The 19,681-nt window shown below is 31.7% G+C and overlaps 3 protein-coding genes across 6 annotated transcripts; all 3 read left to right on the plus strand.

The window, feature by feature from the left end:
* Positions 1–3,556: 3,556 nt before the first annotated feature.
* LOC137814467 (OVARIAN TUMOR DOMAIN-containing deubiquitinating enzyme 12-like) lies at positions 3,557–9,042 on the plus strand. Its single transcript, XM_068617236.1, has 11 exons — positions 3,557–3,865; positions 4,873–5,286; positions 5,374–5,534; positions 5,998–6,071; positions 6,341–6,395; positions 6,818–6,892; positions 7,003–7,076; positions 7,184–7,232; positions 7,627–7,711; positions 8,043–8,099; positions 8,736–9,042. The coding sequence occupies exons 2-11, from the start codon at positions 4,953–4,955 to the stop codon at positions 8,795–8,797; spliced, it is 1,026 nt and encodes a 341-aa protein (XP_068473337.1). The 5' UTR covers positions 3,557–3,865; positions 4,873–4,952; the 3' UTR covers positions 8,798–9,042.
* A 651-nt stretch (positions 9,043–9,693) lies between these two features.
* LOC137814466 (RNA polymerase sigma factor sigF, chloroplastic-like) lies at positions 9,694–15,285 on the plus strand. Of its 4 annotated transcripts, none has more exons than XM_068617234.1 (10): positions 9,768–10,018; positions 10,265–10,404; positions 11,395–11,519; positions 11,631–11,822; positions 11,912–12,212; positions 12,297–12,527; positions 12,820–12,960; positions 13,163–13,363; positions 13,631–13,735; positions 14,689–15,285. In XM_068617234.1, the coding sequence occupies exons 1-9, from the start codon at positions 9,973–9,975 to the stop codon at positions 13,703–13,705; spliced, it is 1,452 nt and encodes a 483-aa protein (XP_068473335.1). In that variant the 5' UTR covers positions 9,768–9,972; the 3' UTR covers positions 13,706–13,735; positions 14,689–15,285. The 4 variants fall into 4 exon arrangements, with proteins under 4 accessions (XP_068473334.1, XP_068473335.1, XP_068473336.1 ...); XM_068617235.1 differs by having other exon boundaries at positions 11,924–12,212; XM_068617233.1 differs by lacking the exon at positions 13,631–13,735 and having other exon boundaries at positions 9,694–10,018; positions 11,924–12,212.
* Positions 15,286–17,282: 1,997 nt separating this feature from the next.
* On the plus strand, positions 17,283–18,197 carry LOC137814465 (small polypeptide DEVIL 16). The gene has a single exon (XM_068617231.1). The coding sequence runs from the start codon at positions 17,526–17,528 to the stop codon at positions 17,721–17,723; it is 198 nt and encodes a 65-aa protein (XP_068473332.1). The 5' UTR covers positions 17,283–17,525; the 3' UTR covers positions 17,724–18,197.
* The last annotated feature ends 1,484 nt before the right edge of the window (positions 18,198–19,681 follow it).

A 19,681-nucleotide genomic window follows, 5' to 3' on the forward strand; every position in this document is an offset into this window, starting at 1 on the left:
TGTTGTATATTTTGGTTGATCTCTTTATGGCTCTGTAAATGGTGATGAGAAAAAGCATAGCAAAATATCATTGAAATAATCTTCCAATACTATTATTGTAAAAATAAAATAACCACTACTTTTACTTAGTTTTAAAAAATAAAATACACATTTTTATAGAGAATATACTTATTTAATACTATAAATATTTTATATTTTGTAAGTTCTTTTATAAGAAATTGAATTTCCTGTTTATTTTATGAATTTTGTAAAGTTACACGAAATATTTATAAGAAAGTTGCTATGAAGTATACAAATTATAATAACGAAGAGATTAATTTTTTAGATCTAGAAATCATTGTAATGATTTTTTTTTTCAATAAGATTGCTCCCTTATATAAACATCGAATATATAGAATAATATCTATAATGTCAAGATACTGAGTAGTCTAGTAGTCTGAATTGTAAGAAAAATATTAAATATGTAAATATTCACAATCGTGTTAGATCTTTATTTCTTTTATAAGAAAATTAATATACTTTTTTATTATTTAACCTTAACGTGACCAAAAGCTTAAAAGAAATTAATGGAAAATTAATGTGATGTTACTTGTTGCATGGTATTCTGCCGCCAATGCAGACCTTAATAAGTTTAAAGAAGCAAGACTCTCTTCAACACTTATTTCTTTAATTCATAATTTTTTAATCTAAATATTTATTTAAGAAACATATGAGATTGAAATTTAAAAGAAATATTTATTTTATGTTTATTCTCATCTTTATTACTCCTTCCTTATTTTTCATTAATTATTTTCGTCTTGAATGTTTTATATAAATCCATAAAGTTAATAATTGCAATAGTTAAATTGTAGTAATTAATATTTTCTGTCTGACTAATTCTTAAAAAGTTGAGTAGCAACGGGAAAAGTATACTATTATCTTTTGTTATTGTGTTGTTGTGTAGTGATTGACAGTGAAAACAAGTTTAACATTAAACTATAAATTGAGACCATTCCTTGCATGTTGCTAAAGATATAATTAATATAACTTTATCATCACTAGTAAAATAAAATATTTGATTAAATAGTCTTGCTTATGTAAGTTTAATTGTTGAGATAAAAAATAATTTAAATATGATTTTATTTTTTAATTTAATGAGATTTTTTTTATAAATAAAGTTATATTAAAATTCTGAATTTTAAAATATACAATAATTTAGATTTAGTGATTATTCTAACGATATTATATTATTTCAACTAATTTGAAGTAGATTATTCTTTTAATGGAAATGTGATTCTAAAAACAAACCCATATTTTTTTTATTTTTAATTGAAAATTTATTTCGGTACACCTAATAGACTATTTAAATATATATATATATATATTAATTTTTAAAACATTTTTGATAGATAATACTATAATTGAATTCTAAGATGTTAGATGAAGGAAAGTTATAATTGAGCCAAAAAATTTAAGATATTATAGTTTTGAATTCTAATGCCAAATTTTTTAAGATATTATCAAGAAAAATTCCCTTTAGCTTCCAATAAAAAGTGAAGGCTACAAAAAAGAAGTCACTAGCAAGTCACTAGCAAGGTGGGTGAAGTCTAGTCAAGTTGGACACAAAAATAAATATCAAACATTGTGTTTACAATTGAGACCTTTAACTAACGTAGTATTTCCAATGGTGACTCTAAGTTTAATTATTGTTGGAGATCCTACATGGACTAGATATTAGGACATTTCATAGTATATAAGTGAGTGTAAACCTCACCTTATAAGCTAGTTTTATGAGATTGAGTTAGGTTTAAAAAGTCCACTTCTTAATATAATAACAGAGTCATCTCATAGTATATAAGTGGTAGGAAAGACTTAAAGTTTAATTCTTAATAATTATTTATTTTTATAACCATTTTAGTGTCCCTTAAACCTAAGCTATAGTTAAATAATATTTTTTTTATGTAGGCTTAGCCAACACTATCTTGTAAATTTGTGTTCCATTGGAGGTCGTCTCTAATGCATAGCCACCAAAACATTAACTTCCATTTCTATTGGGACACCAAGCTCACACTGATCCCATGTATAGTCTATTTTTTACTCTTTGTGTTGCTATTTTTTAAACTCTACCATCATTATTTGTTATAGTGTATAGTTTTGAATTCTAATGAAATCCTTGTGATAAGGTTTTAGAAGATTTTTTTTTTTTTTATAAATTCATAAAATTTAAGAGTAAAAAACTGAGTTTTCAGAAAACATTAAGTAAGGAAAAAAACAATGGATTTTTTTAAAAAAAATGCATAGTATTATATCTTTGCATACTCATCCTTTATGCATCATCATTCGTAATATTGAATATGAAGAATAGGTTAAATATTATGACTTTTATTATCTAATAATAATACTGAATAAATTTATTAAATACGACAAAGCAAATGTTTATATTATATTTTTAAAAAAGAATAAGTTATGTTTTATGATAAAAAAAAGTTTGACCAACAACAAATATTATTTTAATGAAATTGTTTGAATAATTATGATAGTCATACATCTTAATAAAAGTAATTAATGTAAACTTAATCGTCCATGTTTAAAAAGAATTCATTGAAACTTTTTATAAACTACAAAAAAATATTAATTAAATACTGTTAAATAAATTGTTTTAAAAAATATAAGAATCTTAATTATTGTTTATATCATTTAATTTTTTTGATTAAATATATGAAAAAGTTATAAAACTCTCTAAAATCCTGATCCATTGCCATTATTGACCAGACTCTGACTTGCTCACTCTTAACCATCTGGTGTTATTTTGGTAAGAAAAATGGCCATGGGTACAATTTTAGTACACAGAAATTAAAATAAATTCATGTACTATAATACAAAATGGTGTCATATTCCTGTCAACATCGTTTTCTATTTTATTTTTATTTATGATAAAATGTGTGTGCGTCATCTCGTACTGAATATATGCTGTTGGGTCCTCATTCTCAAACAATTTCAAAATAATAATTTAATTTGCTGAAAAGCTTCAAGTGAAAGCAACTCTTCCTCAATTCCCTCCTTTTTTTTTTCTCCCAAAAATTCCTAAAGATACTATAAATTATTTATGTACAAAATAAACTAGGAGCATTAGTGAATAAACAAATGTACATGAAGAAATCATTGGGGTAAAATTTAGTGTATTTAATTATATTATGAATAAAATGTTTTCACTTTCTCTTTGGAGATTAGTTTTTACGAAGAATAGGTATTTTGGGCATCCCAATGGGAAAACTGAACTTTTTTAGAAGAGAAGGAAAAGAAAAGAAAAGAAAATAAAAGAAAAGAAAAAGAAAATGAAAAGTCTATTAATTTATTTAAAAACAAATTTACGAGAATGCTGCACCAATCAGTGACGTTGATTCTCTGTCTTCTTCACTGAGCAACAGATCTGAACCGTCATTTTCTTTCTCCAGTCTCAGATTAGATCCAAACCCAACCCCACCCCTTAATCAACGGTCATTAGTACAAAAATTACCCCAAGATCCCCGACACACGAAGAGCATGAGCTTCGGAGATTTTCAGGATCGAGGATCATGGTTGTGATCAAAACAAAAAACACAAAAAAATAGGAACAGTAGTACAATTAAACACAACCTAAGTAATACACGAACGTGTTCGTATACAAGCGCGTCACGCGTGAATTGAAGTGCGCCTTTATTTATTTAATTAATTTCTATATATTTTTCCCTCTTCGTATCATAAATATTCATTCAATTCAATGCATCCATCGTCTTCATCTATTGCTATTGTACCTTCCCTATGTGAACAGTGATTTCACCTCAACAACCCCTTTTTCCTTTCTTCTTCTCTGCGCTTTCTCAATTCAGTTGGCGCTGAATCGAAGGTGGGGAACTTCTTATCTCTCTTCTTTTTCATCACTCACTTCCATTCTGCTGTTCAATTTCTAGTTACTCTATTTTTCAATGTTTCCTTCTCTGCATGTTATTGGATTGGATTACTTGGCCTGGAACATACTTGGGCTTGTTTGGTTTTAGATTGGTGTAAGCTGTAATCTCAAGGTGTAGGGTAATAGTCGTTTGATCTCACAATAATGAATGAAGAATATGGAAGGATGTTTATACTTTTGTGCTGTGATTTTTTATTTGTGACTCATAAGATCCTCGGAGGAGGCGCATTTTGATTCGTTCAATTGAAAAGGAGAACAAAGTGGACGAGCTTTCCGTTTGATGATGTAATGATATTGGGTAGTGTTCAAAGTTGAAAGTTGAAAGCGAATATCACATATAGTTTTATAGTACTTTTATGAACGTTTCCAATTAGTTAACTTCTTTTTGACCAATGTCTGGTAAGGTGTCCTTGTGGGATTGTATATTACTATTGGAGTTTAACGTGGAGAAAGCTTGCACTTGGGTTTTTTTTTATAAGGGGAATATTGTATAGTTTCTTGGTTATTGCATGATTAGCTTAACTTTTTTCTTCACTACTTCTATGAAAGGTTGTAGAGGGAGATTTTAATGTCTATTAAATTTTTGAATTTTAAATTTTCATGTATGGTGTACCGGATATAGGGTATGCTTGTTTATTTGATAAAATGTATATGTTAAAATATGATCAGTTCTGTTATTGGATTGAATAAATCCAAAAGACAAGTTTCAAGTTACAGTTCATTTTTTACTGGTTATCTTTCTCCTATATATGAGAATTTACATCCTCAATTTGCATCTACACATTTCAATTTAGGTCCTTAATGTTAAACTTTGAAAAGTTGTATCTGCTCTGGTAGTGATAATTGTATTCCGTATATTATGATTTCTTCCTAATTAGCTGTATGTGATTGTATTTGTTATATATGTCACTCTCCAATCTCTTTATCTAAGCTTATTTGTATAGGTGGGTTCTTTCTGGTTTGGAATCTATTCAACTTTGTCAGAAGAAGGCTTTTGGTTCCTTGTCATGATTAATGTTTAGAGATGGTTTTATATGAGCATTCAGATGTTTTTCAGTGGGGTCTTAATCTCCTTGATGGTGACCCTGCTTATAGTCCTGGATACTATGGCCACATAATTCAACATGATACTGGAGATATCTATAATGGACACTACTTCCATAGCCATTATGATAATGAATGTAACCATGTAGAGAATGATGAGATCATTGCCCGTACACTTCAAGAAGAGTTTTCACAGCTAGAGATTGCTGAATCTTCAGGATATTTACAGGAAGGTGAACAACAGTTCCATGTTCCTGAGACTCAGCCTGCATATGATTGGCATAACTCTTCAATGATGAACTACTGTTCAGGAGGTATCATTAAAGATGTAAACTGATTTTTCTTGGGTATATTTGAATTTTTTTTACTGGGTATTGGTTATTCAATTAAATATTTTGCAGATGCAGATCATGATTATGCCCAAGAAGGAGTTGGTGATGGAGAACCCTCTAGTTCATGTTCTAGTCCTTGTGAAACAGAGGAATATTCATTAGAGCTAACTGACAATTATCCACTTGATGATGAAGTTGGGAGGAGATTGAGTCAAATGATACCGATTCCTGTATGTTAAGCCTCCTTTGTTTCTGTAGATTCCTTTTTGGATCAGCTATTGAAGCAATGAATAGATATATTTATGCCTTTTAATGCTCATTTAGGTACTAAGAAGCTCATTCACCGTGTTATACTTCTGTCAACTTCTAGTGATTTTCTTTCTGGTCCACTATTTTTCATTCTAATTGATGAGTGAAGCAACTTCTGGGTTAAGTCATCTACCATAGAGTGGTCTATTCAGTAGAACAAAATAGATGCTGAATTTATCTAGTTTTCTAACAATGTCGTATCACAATCACTCAGTTTTAAAAGTTGTATCTTTTTTTTTTTTTAATGATGAATTTTATCCCTTCATTGTCAACCTACTGCCTTTCACTTGTAGTATGATTTTAAGAAAGTTCATTTCTCTGGATCAGTTGTGAGACTTTTGTATTTGAATGCGGTGCTTAAGATGCCTTCGTTTTCTTGTTTAGCATGTTCCAAAAATTAATGGTGAAATTCCTTCAATTGACGAAGCAACTTCAGATCATCAAAGGCTTCTGGATAGGTATTAGTCACAAAAACTTAATATAATTGCTAAAATGTGTAACTGAGTATTCACTATTTTCTTTGTTTTCTGTTGTCATGTCATGTGCCACTTTTGCTTCTTTCTATCATTAAAGCTTTAGCTATTTTCACATACGGGCTTCATTTCATATTGTTTTGTTGTTTTTAAATTTGTAAATAAGTTACTGGTTAAACAATTAGTGATTGCATACATTTATTTATCTGATGTAATTTTGACATGCCAAACTAAGCTGTCAAAATTTCAAACAGATTGCAGTTATATGACTTTGTGGAGCACAAAGTACAAGGTGACGGTAATTGTCAGGTGTGTTACGTCTCATATTCATTCGATTCTAATGTTCTGAGAATCCATTAGCCAGAGTAGATTTCATTTGTTTTAGAATGTACTTATTGAGAAATATAAATTATTTTTATGTGATTAGGACATTGTTCTGAGTATCAGTTTTCAAGACGGGTTAGTTTTCCATTTCTGAAGTCATTTTTTGGAGGTTTCTGGGTCTTCTATTCTTAATCATCCTCATTTTTCATTTCTACCTTAGTAATTCGCAAGCACAGAGCCTCAGATTTTAAGCAGGCAAAGCCCAATAAGTTATGCTCTGTACATAACTGCTTGTTCAACCTACCTCCAAAACTTTCCTAATAACATAACAACAATTTATATTTTTCTGCCTTAACAATATTTAGAGTAGTTTTCATGTAATTTCTTTAATGATTCTTCCTCTCTAGTTTCGAGCACTGTCTGATCAATTGTATCACGCACCTGATCACCACAAGTTTGTGAGACGACAAGTTGTGAATCAGGTTTGTTGCTTTCTTTCTTTTTTTCTTTTATGCTTATCTGGCTTATAATATCTCCTAACGATTTTGTGCAATTATTCTCGGATTCTTACTTCAGTTGTGTTTTTAACCAGCTTAAATCTAATCCAGAGATTTATGATGGATATGTTCCCATGGAATATGATGATTATTTGGACAAGATGTCTAAGTAATAATCTCTCTCTATATGTGTGCATGCATGCGCTCACGAACAAGTGAGTAGTTTTTGTTTTGTTAACTGACACTCCCTTTTGCTTTCATCATAAATGGAACTAGGAATGGCGAATGGGGTGATCATGTTACTCTCCAAGCAGCTGCAGATTCGGTATTACTCCTCTTCTCTGCTCTGGTTATTATTCAATTCTCTGCTCAAAGACAAAATGTTTTCTCAAACATATAGAAATAATTTATTGATGGTTATGCTTTACCATTATTTTGTTACAGTCATCATTTTTAATTTTTCTTGAGAAGTAGATGATTGAATTTGGTTATGGACAACCTAGCAACTGTATCTGCTTATAAAATGAATCATTTGTTGGATGTTCTTATGGGTAAAGTTTGTTAATCTTCTCTCCATTTTTAATTTTTCATGAATTACATTTTGTTTATGGAGACATTGTCATTGCAAATTTTAGAATAGTATTTGGAATTGGCTATGAAATTATGTGCCTTTTTACTTGTATTAATATATTTGATTTTCTTTTTTCTTTTCCCTTCAGTATGGTGTGAGAATATTTGTGATGACTTCTTTCAAGGACACCTGTTGCATAGAGATACTTCCTCATTTTGAGAACCCAAAAGGAGGTTGGTTTTCTTTATGATGAGTCTGGGGAGAGGATTCATCTTATCATTTTCAGTCCTTGTCAATTTTTCTACTTGATCAGGTCAAGTGGAGATTGGTTTTTTCCTCTGCTACTACTTTTTTTTTTTCTTTTTAAATATTGATTTTTCTATTGTGTTGGAAATCTTAAAGATGATTGTTCAAATAATTTTTCCTACTCGTGAGTTGTGATAATTATTTTTTGTGGTGTGTCATTATAGTTTTTGCATTTTTCTTTGGGAATTAATTATTTTAAGATAGTTGTTTCAGTTTCATCATATGGACAACTTGAGTAATTTGTCCGTTTTGTTGCAGTGATTTTCCTGAGTTTCTGGGCAGAGGTACACTACAACTCGATTTATCCCCAAGGAGGTATTTTTCAAATTTTGCATTTCTTAAACAAGCTCTGAAATTATTTGAACACTTTATTGGAGTTGTTATAATAGATACTTGGTACATTGAATGTTTGAAAATATTTACTCCGACTACCTTAATCAAATTTAAGGTTGGATACTCCTCCACGTGTATGTATGTATATATTGATGACGACATGTTTGAAGAAACTTTTCAACAAACGCTTATAAAAGAAAAAATACAATTAACTTCTTTAAAAACTAAAATTAACTTGTGCATACATAGACTAATTTATAAAAGCTATTGTGTATTATATTCTCCAAAATACTATATTTAAACTTTTGAATAAGTTAATTTTAGTTTATGAAAAAAATGATTTAATTTTGTTTTTTTTTTCCTCTTTTAACAATGCTCATGGAGAAATTTTCATCAAATAGACTTAATATCACTTTATAAGAGTTTTTTTTCTTTAGGAGCAGAAAAAATAACCTATGAAAAATGTTCTAAAAAATTCACTGTGTTGATAGTTTGTAGGATTTGAACACTGCATATTAAAATTTAATTTTATAGGGTCCTTTTGGATGTTTATTTATTTGCCAAAAATATTGGTTATTGGTTGGCTAATCCTGTGTATATTTTTGCATGGTGATCCAGATATAACATCAAATGAGTCTAGAAAGAAGAAAAGGTGGTGGAGCTTTGGCAGCAAGCATTAGAGTCTTAGCTGACCCATTTTGAACCTGTACAATTTTCCTTGTTCAGGAATGAATTTATATCCCCATATTTTAGCTGGTTATTTTTTATAATTAATTTCATTTGCCTCTTTTATTAATTATACTGATAGATTTGGATCTGTTCACCTGACACAGTTGCATTCCACTCACATTTCGGATGCTTTGGGGAAGAAACTAAACTTTATACGTAAAGGATTATACATTAAAGTAATGGTTGCTTTATATAAGTGTTTCCTTCTTCATTAGGCCTGCGTTGCAAAGTTGATTTTCAAATAAATTAATTATTTTAAAAAATCATTTTAAAATCAACTTTGAAAAGCTTGGGATAATTTTTCTAAATACATTCTTAGTAATTAAGAGTTGAAATTAAGAAAACTCAATCTTATAAAATCAAAATCGAGATTCATAAAATGAAGTTTGCTTTTATTTATAGTTATAGACTCAACAACTTTAAATAGATTTAATACCATGAAGTGAAAATATATATTTTTTAATTTAATTTTATAAAATCGATATTTTTGTTTGCTTTTATTTATAGTTATAGACTCAACAACTTTAAATAGATTTAATACCATGAAGTGAAAATATATATTTTTTAATTTAATTTTATAAAATCGATATTTTTGTTGTTGTTGAAGCACTTAATATCGCATGCTAAAGTAAGTTATAAATTAAGTAGATGGAAAATAATACGTGAAATGTATATGTAAATTAAATATTTTAAAACTTGTTTACAAAAGTTTCATAAGCGAAGTTTAACTTTGAGTATTCATTTTATTTTTTAAAAATTAATTCCATAGAAGAATTTGTATTCCAAAATGTAATACAACTTTTTATTATAAATTGTAGAATATAAAATCAATATTTTTTAAAAATTTAAAAATATGGGGTGTAGGAAGAAATCGCCATGAAAAATTGGGCTTAAAAAATTTCCTTCGCGAGATTGCCCCACACCGAAACTTGAGGTTAGGAATAATAACAATAGCAGCAGCAGGAGCAACAGAGCAGAAAACTAGAAAAGAAAAAGGGGCTTAGAGATATTTTAACTATGTTAACATTATCTATTGCAATTGCAATTCCTCCATAGAAACTGGAAATTGGAGACACAGTTCATACAAACGGAGAAGAGAAGAAAGTAGTTGAGTGTATCTAAAACCATGTTCTCTTCCTCTCCACCGTTTCCTTCATCTTCTTCGCCTTCAGGTAACCTTATTTCAACTGCTCCATTCATTTTATTTTATTAAATTTTACATATCGTAATTGAAAATTGAATGATTTTGTGTCCCTAAGATATTCAATTCACAAATGCCTGTGTTTTTCAAAATTTTTCCCCGCAAGCTGTTTCTTGAGATGGTTTAAATTGAGGGTTTTAGAGGATTTATGCCTGCTAAGATAATTTTCTCGTTCTGCCGTTTTGTGAAATTTCATTTAGTTGAAAACTGTGTGCAGTTATGATGCTTCATGAACAAGCTGCTCCAGCAGTTGCATCCTGGTCTTCTAGTTCTACAGCTCGGCATTTTCCTACCTCTGTCCTCTTACAAGAACAGCGTGAGGAGTATAGGCCCCTACTGCACGTGAATAATAAGGAGGTTCAATTTTTTTATATATACCAATTTCTTCATTCTTGGGCTTGTTTATCTGTTTATAGAAGAAAATAAGAAATGAAAAAAGTTTCTTTATAAGCTAAAATAAACTAGTGTACAAGTTAAAAATGAACTTTTTAGAGAATTAACATAAAAGAATTTTAGAAATTGACTATGTATAAATTAATTTTAACTTGAGATTCTTTTTTCATTTTTTCTTATTTTCTTCTCCTAATAATTCTTGTAGAGAAATTTATATAAACAGACTAATAATAAGAGTGTTTTATAAAATGCTAACACTTCATATGCTTTAGACATCCACATACGGTATTTATCTAATATCAATATTGTTGGTTATATCATCGATTCCTGAAGTATCCAAGCCTTGAAAGAAAGTTAAGAAGATCTAAATAGCCACATATAAGACATAGAAGCGTTTATTATATAGAAACATGAAAGCATTGCCCCTTGTTGAGTATAAAATGAAAACTTTCTCTTTGTTGATGATCTCAACAAATCATACTATTTCTACTTGTAAACAGTAGGAATGATTTATGACTTCTAAGTCTTAAAAAGTAAACATTAAGCCTAACTCATTCTCACAAAATAGGCTTGTAAGGAGGTTCATACGCTTATATATTGTAACTTGGTTATACCTCTAGTCAACCTGGAATTTTCACTAACAAGTTTTATTTTGTTTTCAATATCATCCAACTAGTATGTTCTTAGTTTGGATTTGTTGGGTTGCTATTATATATTTATTATGTTTTATGAATTTTTGTGCATATACATGTATCTTACACATCGAATTCTGTATATTTTTGGAATTATAGTATCGCCTTAATGGATATGTATCATATCTAAATGCAAGTATAATTTATGTGCATCATAGTCTTACTTGTCTTCTTAGAGTGGCTTTTAGTTTTGTTGGATGTAATGATCCCTTTTTTCGCACATGTTAACAATTAATTCATCACCCATTTGTTTTTATTGAAGGCAACATTAAATACAAGGCAGATGGATATGACCTCAGTTCAAGAAAAAAGTAACACAGGCAATCCTGATCCGTTAGTGCATGATTTTGTTCACCAGTTGCATCTCCGTTCTCATTTACAGAACTTGTAAGATAAATTGAATTGCAACCTCATGTTAATTTCATCTGTTGTAATTGCTAAGTCTTTGCTATCCAAGGTTGTCTCCTTAAAGTGTGCATGTATGGTGGTCTATTGCAGATTGACTTGTTATCCAACTAGAGGAATTGCTGCTTCTTTGACTCTTCAGCCTGTTGATAATGATTCAGAGAGGCCTGCAGATGGTCTGCCAAGAAATGCGGTTTCTCTTGCTCAGCAAGCTTTGTCAGCCTCAAAGCAAGCAGCCTCATCAGTTGAAGTTGATGACGATGATGTTGATCCACTTTCTTTTGGGTTAGTTCTATCTTTCTCGTGGTCGTTGACATCCTTAATTTGTTTATTCTGTTTATAGGATAATATCCTTTTGAGAATAATGCCTAAAGTATGCCATTCAGTTTGGCCTCCACAAGTTTGGGTGTCGATTCACTAAAAAGGAATAAAATTGTGAGGTCAACACGGATTATAGAAAGACGATCTAAACAGAGAAAAACATCAAAGTCAAAGCTTCTTGATGAAGAAAGTTTCCTTGAAAGAAAATCTTATGTACAGAGAAAGTTACGTTTAGAAAAGAAATTAAATGAAGGATTTGATCAAAACGACCCCCTGCGCATGTTCTTGTCGGATCCTGAATCAAGGCAACTTTTGACCCGTGAAGAAGAGTCTCAATTGATTACTCAGCTTCAGGTGTCACTCGAAACTCCATATCTTTTTTAAATCCATGGTATGTTCTATGGTGGATCTTTAGCCATAACGTGGAATGTATAACAGGATTTATCAAGATTGGAAGAAGTAAAGATCAGGCTTCAATCTCAGATAAGGCGGGAACCAACTTTAGCTGAATGGGCTGATGTATTGGGCCTTAGTTGTTGTGCCCTGCAGACACAACTTCATTGTGCTAACAGAAGCAAAGAAAAACTGTTTCATGCCAATATGCGCATGGTAGTTCACATTGCTAAATATTATCAGGGACGTGGTCTCAACCTTCAGGACTTATTACAGGTAGCCTCCAAGGAATTAAAAGTCTTCACATTCCCCACTACCAAAGCTTTTATTTCTTAACTGTTGTGAAGTTATTGTTAATTCTTAATACTTAGTTTGGCATGTATGGTTCGGCATTATATTGAACAGAAATACCATAAATAAATATTTGGTTAAAGTTCGAGCTGCAAATGGGTAAAATTTGATTTGGCTAAAAGGATATCTATTATTTCTTTTGAGAAATGTTGCAATCATTACCTTAATACATAATTAGCCACTACATCTTGACATTCCTTTCCTGATGATATTATAGGAGGGAAGTACGGGTCTTTTGAAGAGCATTGACAAGTTTAAACCTGGAGGTGGTTGCCGGTTTGGTACTTACGCATACTGGTGGATAAGGCATTCAATAAGGAGGGCAATATTTCTACATTCCAGGACAATCCGTGTGCCGGTAAAAACAATTTGCATATTTCTTTATAATCTAGTTAGCCAAATTTAACCTAACTCCTGTAGCGTTGTTATTATTGAAATTGTTGCATGTTGACTAATAACAAAATACTGTTACTTTTGCATGCATTGACTCTTTAATAATATATCATCTGTATAACAAGCAACAATTCTATTTATGCAACATGGAATGATTGTTTGATCAGGAGAATTTATATAGACTTTTGGGCAAGGTCCTAGAAGCAAAGAAATCATTCATTCAGGAGGGAAACATTCACCCATCCAAAGAAGAATTAGCAAGAAGGGTGGGAATTACAGTAGACAAGTTGGAAAATTTACTATTTACTTCAAGAAATCCAATTTCCATGCAGCAAAGTGTGTGGGCGGACCAAGAGACAACTTTCCAGGTAGGGCATTAAGTAAATTTGTTTTTCTCCACTGTGATATGATTTATTAGATCTAAAATTTAAAAACAGTTAAAAGAAAAGTTCTACATTGTTATGATGATTCTTTAGAACAGCTGATGCTTATTAAGCTTCCCATTTTAAATTGGCAATGTATCAAGTCTTTTGCCTATGCTGATAACTGTATAAACAAATTGGCAGAAATCAAACTGCAAAGAAAATCAAAATGAAAATGTAACTGATTGTGTGCACAATTTCAAACTTGCATAGTTATTGCATTCTGTTGAGTGTGATGGAAATGACTCAGCAGCAGAAGCTAAAGGAAGGGTTTTATTGTGGTGCTAAGGAAATCGTAGGTCTCACTCCAACAATAATGTAATGACTTCATGCATTATCTTAAATATGTTTCTCATATAATGCCATATGTGCATTATATATTTATTAGTAGAATTTGGAATACCAATGAATTATGGTTTTTGTCGTGAACTGTGAAATTTGGTTTGTTTTGAGGTTGATCCTCGGACTGAACACGACATTCTAGAAACCACAATCATCCCCAACTAAATAACCATCCGTCCCTAAATATGAGGTACTTCTAACTGATTAACATATTAAAAAAAAGTTGGTTAATTTAGTTAGTAACATTAAATTTGTTTGTAATTGTAATTTTTATCCAACTACCCTTAAATAGTTAACGTATGGATATAGAATAATAGTAGTGAAGTTTTAATTTTAAAAAAAAAACTCTTATTTCTCTAATATTCATTGGAGAGAGAGAGAGACAATGACATTATTATTTATGTACTAAAATAGTGAAGAATATTTTTGTAAAAGAATTCATTAATGTAAAGGACAATGTGAAATATGTCTTGTAGAAAGGGACAAAAATAAAAAAAAAATGTATTATATTTAAGAATGGAGAGAGTACATCGGAAATAGTGACTAGACTCTAAGTCACTAAACTCTATTTGGTCGCATATTAAAGTTAATCCCCGCTATATGCTTTCTTTGTTGACTCATAGAGACCACTGACAGTCTAAAATTCCCTAGTATTGATTGAAGTGGCTAGTAATTTTTGGCCATGGTTGGGAATATTACACAATCTTTTTCATGTGTTCCCTATATTTGATTTGAGCTTGTGTGCTAGTGTCCTGCAATCCTTTCCCGCATTGAATTAAGTATTGTCGTACTGCTTTGGTGTAAATTTCTGTTAGGCTGGTCTCCTAATTTTGGAGGGTTGGGTATGGTCAGAATAGGCCCTCTTCCATTCTTGAGCAACATAATAATATGAATGTTCTAAATTGATCCCAATTTTATTACGATTGCAGGAGATTACTGCAGACTCGGCAATTGAGATCCCAGATGTGTGTGTTTCAAAACAGCTAATGAGGAGGCATGTGCACAACCTCCTAAATATGTTAAGCCCTAAAGAAAAGAGCATACTCAGGCTAAGATTTGGTATTGAGGATGGCAAGGAAAAAACGTTGTCAGATATTGGCAAGGTGTTTGGTTTGACCAAGGAAAGGGTCCGACAGTTGGAGAGCCGAGCATTGTCCAAGCTCAAGGACTGTCTTGAAAGTCAAGGACTTGACTCATACATAGACTTGCTTATATAGACAAGTAGACACCAAGATTATGGCACTTCATCTTACTTCTCTGTGACAATTTTTTCTGGCCAAGTTCAAAAGCAATGACTAGATCAAGCTTTTGAAGAGAAAGCCGAGACCGTGCTAATTCAGGATGAACCGGGTAACTATTTGGGGATGAAGAAAAAAGCTTGTGCAGTTTGTAAAAATTGAGAAGCCAAATCAATGCGAATGAAAAAAAAAACATATTTTGATTTAAACTGCTATAGTATATTGGTGGAATCTCACTGAATTTTTATATTTGCTTATAAATGAAGAGGTATCTATATTGCACTGGAACGAACTAAGTTATCTTACACAGGAGAGGGAGCTCATACTGACCAATATAAGTTGTAGCATATAAAACATTTCAATATAAGTTATGAGTAAAATAATTTAGATAATCGATATGTGTCATCAAATTCATTTATGCAAATCAATTAATCGTTAAGAGTCTACTACAAATTTCTTCCGAAAGGATTTTCAAAGAAAAAAATAATTTAATTTAACATTTTCATAAATTAAGATTAGTTTATATGCATGCTGATTTTTAAAAGTTTTTTGAATTAATTCTTTTAAAATATTTATTTATAACTTAACACAAAAGAGACAAGTTTAGTTTATACAAAAAAAAAAAAAAATTCATTTTTTTTTATCTTTTAGAAGTATTTGTATAGAAATTTGTTCAAATATTTGGTACCAGTTAAGTTTCCTCTTGCAAATTTGTGGGAGAAGGGATGTGGTTGCATATCTTTTCAATCCAACGTTATACTAACCAGCTTTTTACACGCCACTTCTTGTGGTGGTGGGGTTAGGCAGTTTATCTGATTTTAAGTTTAAATTTTGTTACTGTCATTAAAAAAACAAGCTTCAGAAAAACAGTATTTTCTTTTTATAAAAGCAATTTGCCAGTTACTGATAAATCATATTTTTTTTTATCAGCACATGCAGATCAACACGAATTAATTATTAAGGGCCTGATTGATTTAGAGCCTGGAAAAGTTGATTTTAATAAGACTAATTTTGAGTCATTGACATATATGTACTTGAATTAATCAGAACCACACACATGCTTTAGAAAGTTTACTTTTTTGTTGAAAAATATGTGATATTTCTTTTATTTCAAAACAAAGGGATTAATTTGATATGATATAGGACATGTGAGTGACACATTAGAGACACTTAAACGACAAAATTATGCATGTGCAAGGAAATGTAGAAGTGGCCTTGCAAATAGCACTACTTGGTTTATTTTCTTGTATCTTTCTCCAGAACTAGGACTTATTTTACATCCTTAAAACGGAAATGTATAAATCTTTTTGAAAGGGTGACGGTGATCATAAAGTTTAATTGAGTTAGATTACGTTAGATGAAGACTTCTCATAGAAAAAGGTATCTTCCAACACAAAAAAGTGATCCAAGATAGGCTTAACACAAGATAGGTCCGGTGAAGTGGACCTCTGCTTAATTAAATGTTAACCTCTCAACTTCTGCATCTAACTTTATTGTCTAAGTCCAATCTCATAATCTCTTTAGCAAAAATAGTAAATCGGATGATTCAAGTATAGCTACAAAGCTGTCAACATTCACCAATCCCTTCAAATTTTGCTTTATGATATCATTTTAAGGGTACACTGCAGGCACGAAAAGGAACATGGTGACCCAAATGAAGCTATAATTAAGTTCATCAAACGTCAAACTTGCACCCTTTTCACTTTATGTTCTCTTGGCAGTAGAAGTTAGTAGAAGAAAAAGAAAGGAATCTGGAAATGCCAAAATGTGAATAGTAGTGCACGCCTTAGACATGATGTAGCAAGTGTGAGCAATGACCCGGACATTACATATGTATCCTTGATGAAGGAAATTTCATGTCACAATTTCCACAAACAACATTGAAACAAGAAGAAAAGATAACCTCTATTATGCTTACATTCACAAGATTTTAAGAACAAAAAACAATCCTTAGGGTCCTCATAGGCACTATAGATGGGTCGTTTCCGCTAGCTCTGTCTGTCTTATTGCATATATGAGGCATACACATAGCCTGGACCAGTAGTTGTATCCTTCCCAGTAGGCAAGTGTGTTAGTACTTATTCTTCTTATTATTATTACTTTCCAATTTTTAACATCACATTCTTGTTTTGTATCATATCTAAAATTTACATAGAATAAAAAATACTTCAAAAACTTATGCAGGAGAATAATCACCTAGTTAATTTCTGCTCCTTTTAGCTTTATCCTTATAGGTCCCTCCCAAACAATAATAAAAATGTTGAGATTGGAGGAGGGTAAAATATGTAGCAACCTTGGCCCATTCTATTTTCATATGCTTCTGACAACTGGTGGTTTTGTAATAGTAACAGTCCATACTTGATCTAGAAGACCCAGAATTACTAGCTTCCTATCCTGCCCAAATAGATGTCTACTCTGCTATATAAATACCTAGTGGAAGCCGTAGCTACCATGTTTCCACCACTATATTTACTGCTTTATGGTGCCAAATCAGGATCAGTACACTACTTGCCAGAAGAAAATCATTCATGGCAGTGAAGGAAAGCAACACAAGCCAAAATATTCAGCTGCAGCAGCAGCAGCAACAACAACAAGAAACTTGTGACCCTTGCAAGTCTTTTGGCCAAAAGTGCAGTCACTTGGTCAAGAAGCAGCGTGCCAAATTCTACATTCTTCGCCGCTGCATCGCCATGCTTTTGTGTTGGCATGAGCGTGGTGAGACATAATAATACCAAGGCCTGCCACAGTATCATCCATCCCTTTCTCTATCATTGTAACATAAAGAGGGTACTATTACTACTATGTCACACTGCAAATTGTTACTTTTTCTAATAGGATTATTATTGCATTCTGTGTAATTACGTCCAGCTAACATGTGAAAGAGATTAGATCTGTTTCAACTTTCGCAACTACTATTGAGTAGATCTTCTTTTTCATGTGTCAAGAGCCTCTCAAACTTGCATATATGTTACAATGTTGGAGGTTTAATTGGCTCATTGGGAGCTTAAGCTCATATCCATCACAATCTTTCTCCTTCAAATTTTGAGAGTAATTTTGTTTTATCTTCTTCAGTTTCAAATGAGGAAAAAGGGGCTTTCACTGATTGTTGCAATAATCCAGGAGATCGGATTCCACAATCAGTTTAATGTTGTTGGTTTCGTTGTTTGCATAGAACCATGTCTTTATATTTCATCTGCCCAGATTGGTGTATAAACTAACTTTACCACATATACTCAGAGATCTCAGGTGGTAGGTGAGTACCAATGTAATTAATTACTGTTCCTAACTTTTGCTTATTTTATGCATAGTTCTCACGGACGATGCATAAAGTAGTAACTAATTGGAAACTAACTTGATATGATGTTTGTCTCAACTTCAATTTGCGGTGAAACCATTGCACGTGTCTGCAGAAATACATTTATTGTCTTTATTTAATTTCCTTCATCTGGACCTGCCAAGCTTACAAATGATGTGAAAAAAAGAACTCAAGTTAAAAACGTTTGATGCTTGTGTGGTGATACAGGGTGGTTAGCATAGCAGGACTCAGAAGAGGTTCAAAACCGAAGAAGAGTTTAATACAGTAGAGCATAGATGAGTTGTTTATGCATAAATTGTCATGCAACCCACACCTTCAAAATCCAATACCCATGATTAGTCAATTTTCAGACAATGGTCCTCGTGCTAAGGAAACACCAGACAAGATCAAGCCTCAATTTTATTTTATTTTTTCTCGGTTCCATCGCCATTCCCTTTTTTAACTTCCACTTTTTCTATAATATTCTGTGTCCTCAAATCCCACACCGTCTTCTATGCTTAAAATGTTTCGATCCGGCCAACAAATAAAACTCTAACACATGCGTCTAAGTTTGAATTAACTAATGAACTTTTCGTTACCTAATAGTAGTATCGTAGGTGCTCAATAATAACCACCACTAAGGCTGGCTCACAAAACAACAAGATGTGGTGAAGTCACGGCAACAAAGTTATTAGGTTTGATTCGATTTTACGTAGGTGAAATCATGACTCAGCATGAAACAAACTTTACGTGTGGTTGCTTTCTCAAATCATTAGCATAACCATTTCCCTTTTCTTCTTATCTAAAAGATAAATTCTGTTCCTCCCCCCACATCCACATATTGATAGCGAACCTGTTTTTCCACTCTGAAACTTCAAGGAAGTTTCCTCACAAAAACCTGTTGCAAAATTTTTGAAGCCATGAAATAGGAGTTGAAGAAGAAAATAGCAAGGAAAAGTGAGCAACTACACTTTAGGAGGAAAGTATATCTCTAGCTAGGTTTATGGCTGAGCCCCTACTCCTCCTCCACTCTGAAGCTAGTGAGGAATATGATTAACCTTACCTAGGACCAACTCAAACATGTGTTAGATAGATCTCCATAAAAAAAAAACCTCACTGCATCAAGTTGAAGTTGGGTCCCTCACAACCCAACCACATGAATTACCTTACTCTCCTGTCATACTAGACACAGAAGTAATCATACCATACCATTTTACCTTACCATTATTTATTATTTACCACAACACAACTCTTTGCATGTTGTAACAGAGTAGGGGTAGGAATAGGAATAGGTAGGATAGTAGGGTGGATGGGGATTAGTGAAGGGAGTGGGGTCATAAGAGGAGACAGCAAGAATCGTAATGAGAAGAAAAAAATGAGTTGTGGGAA

Source organism: Phaseolus vulgaris, chromosome 1 (assembly GCF_000499845.2).
Source record: "Phaseolus vulgaris cultivar G19833 chromosome 1, P. vulgaris v2.0, whole genome shotgun sequence".
Taxonomy (NCBI): Eukaryota; Viridiplantae; Streptophyta; class Magnoliopsida; order Fabales; family Fabaceae; genus Phaseolus; species Phaseolus vulgaris.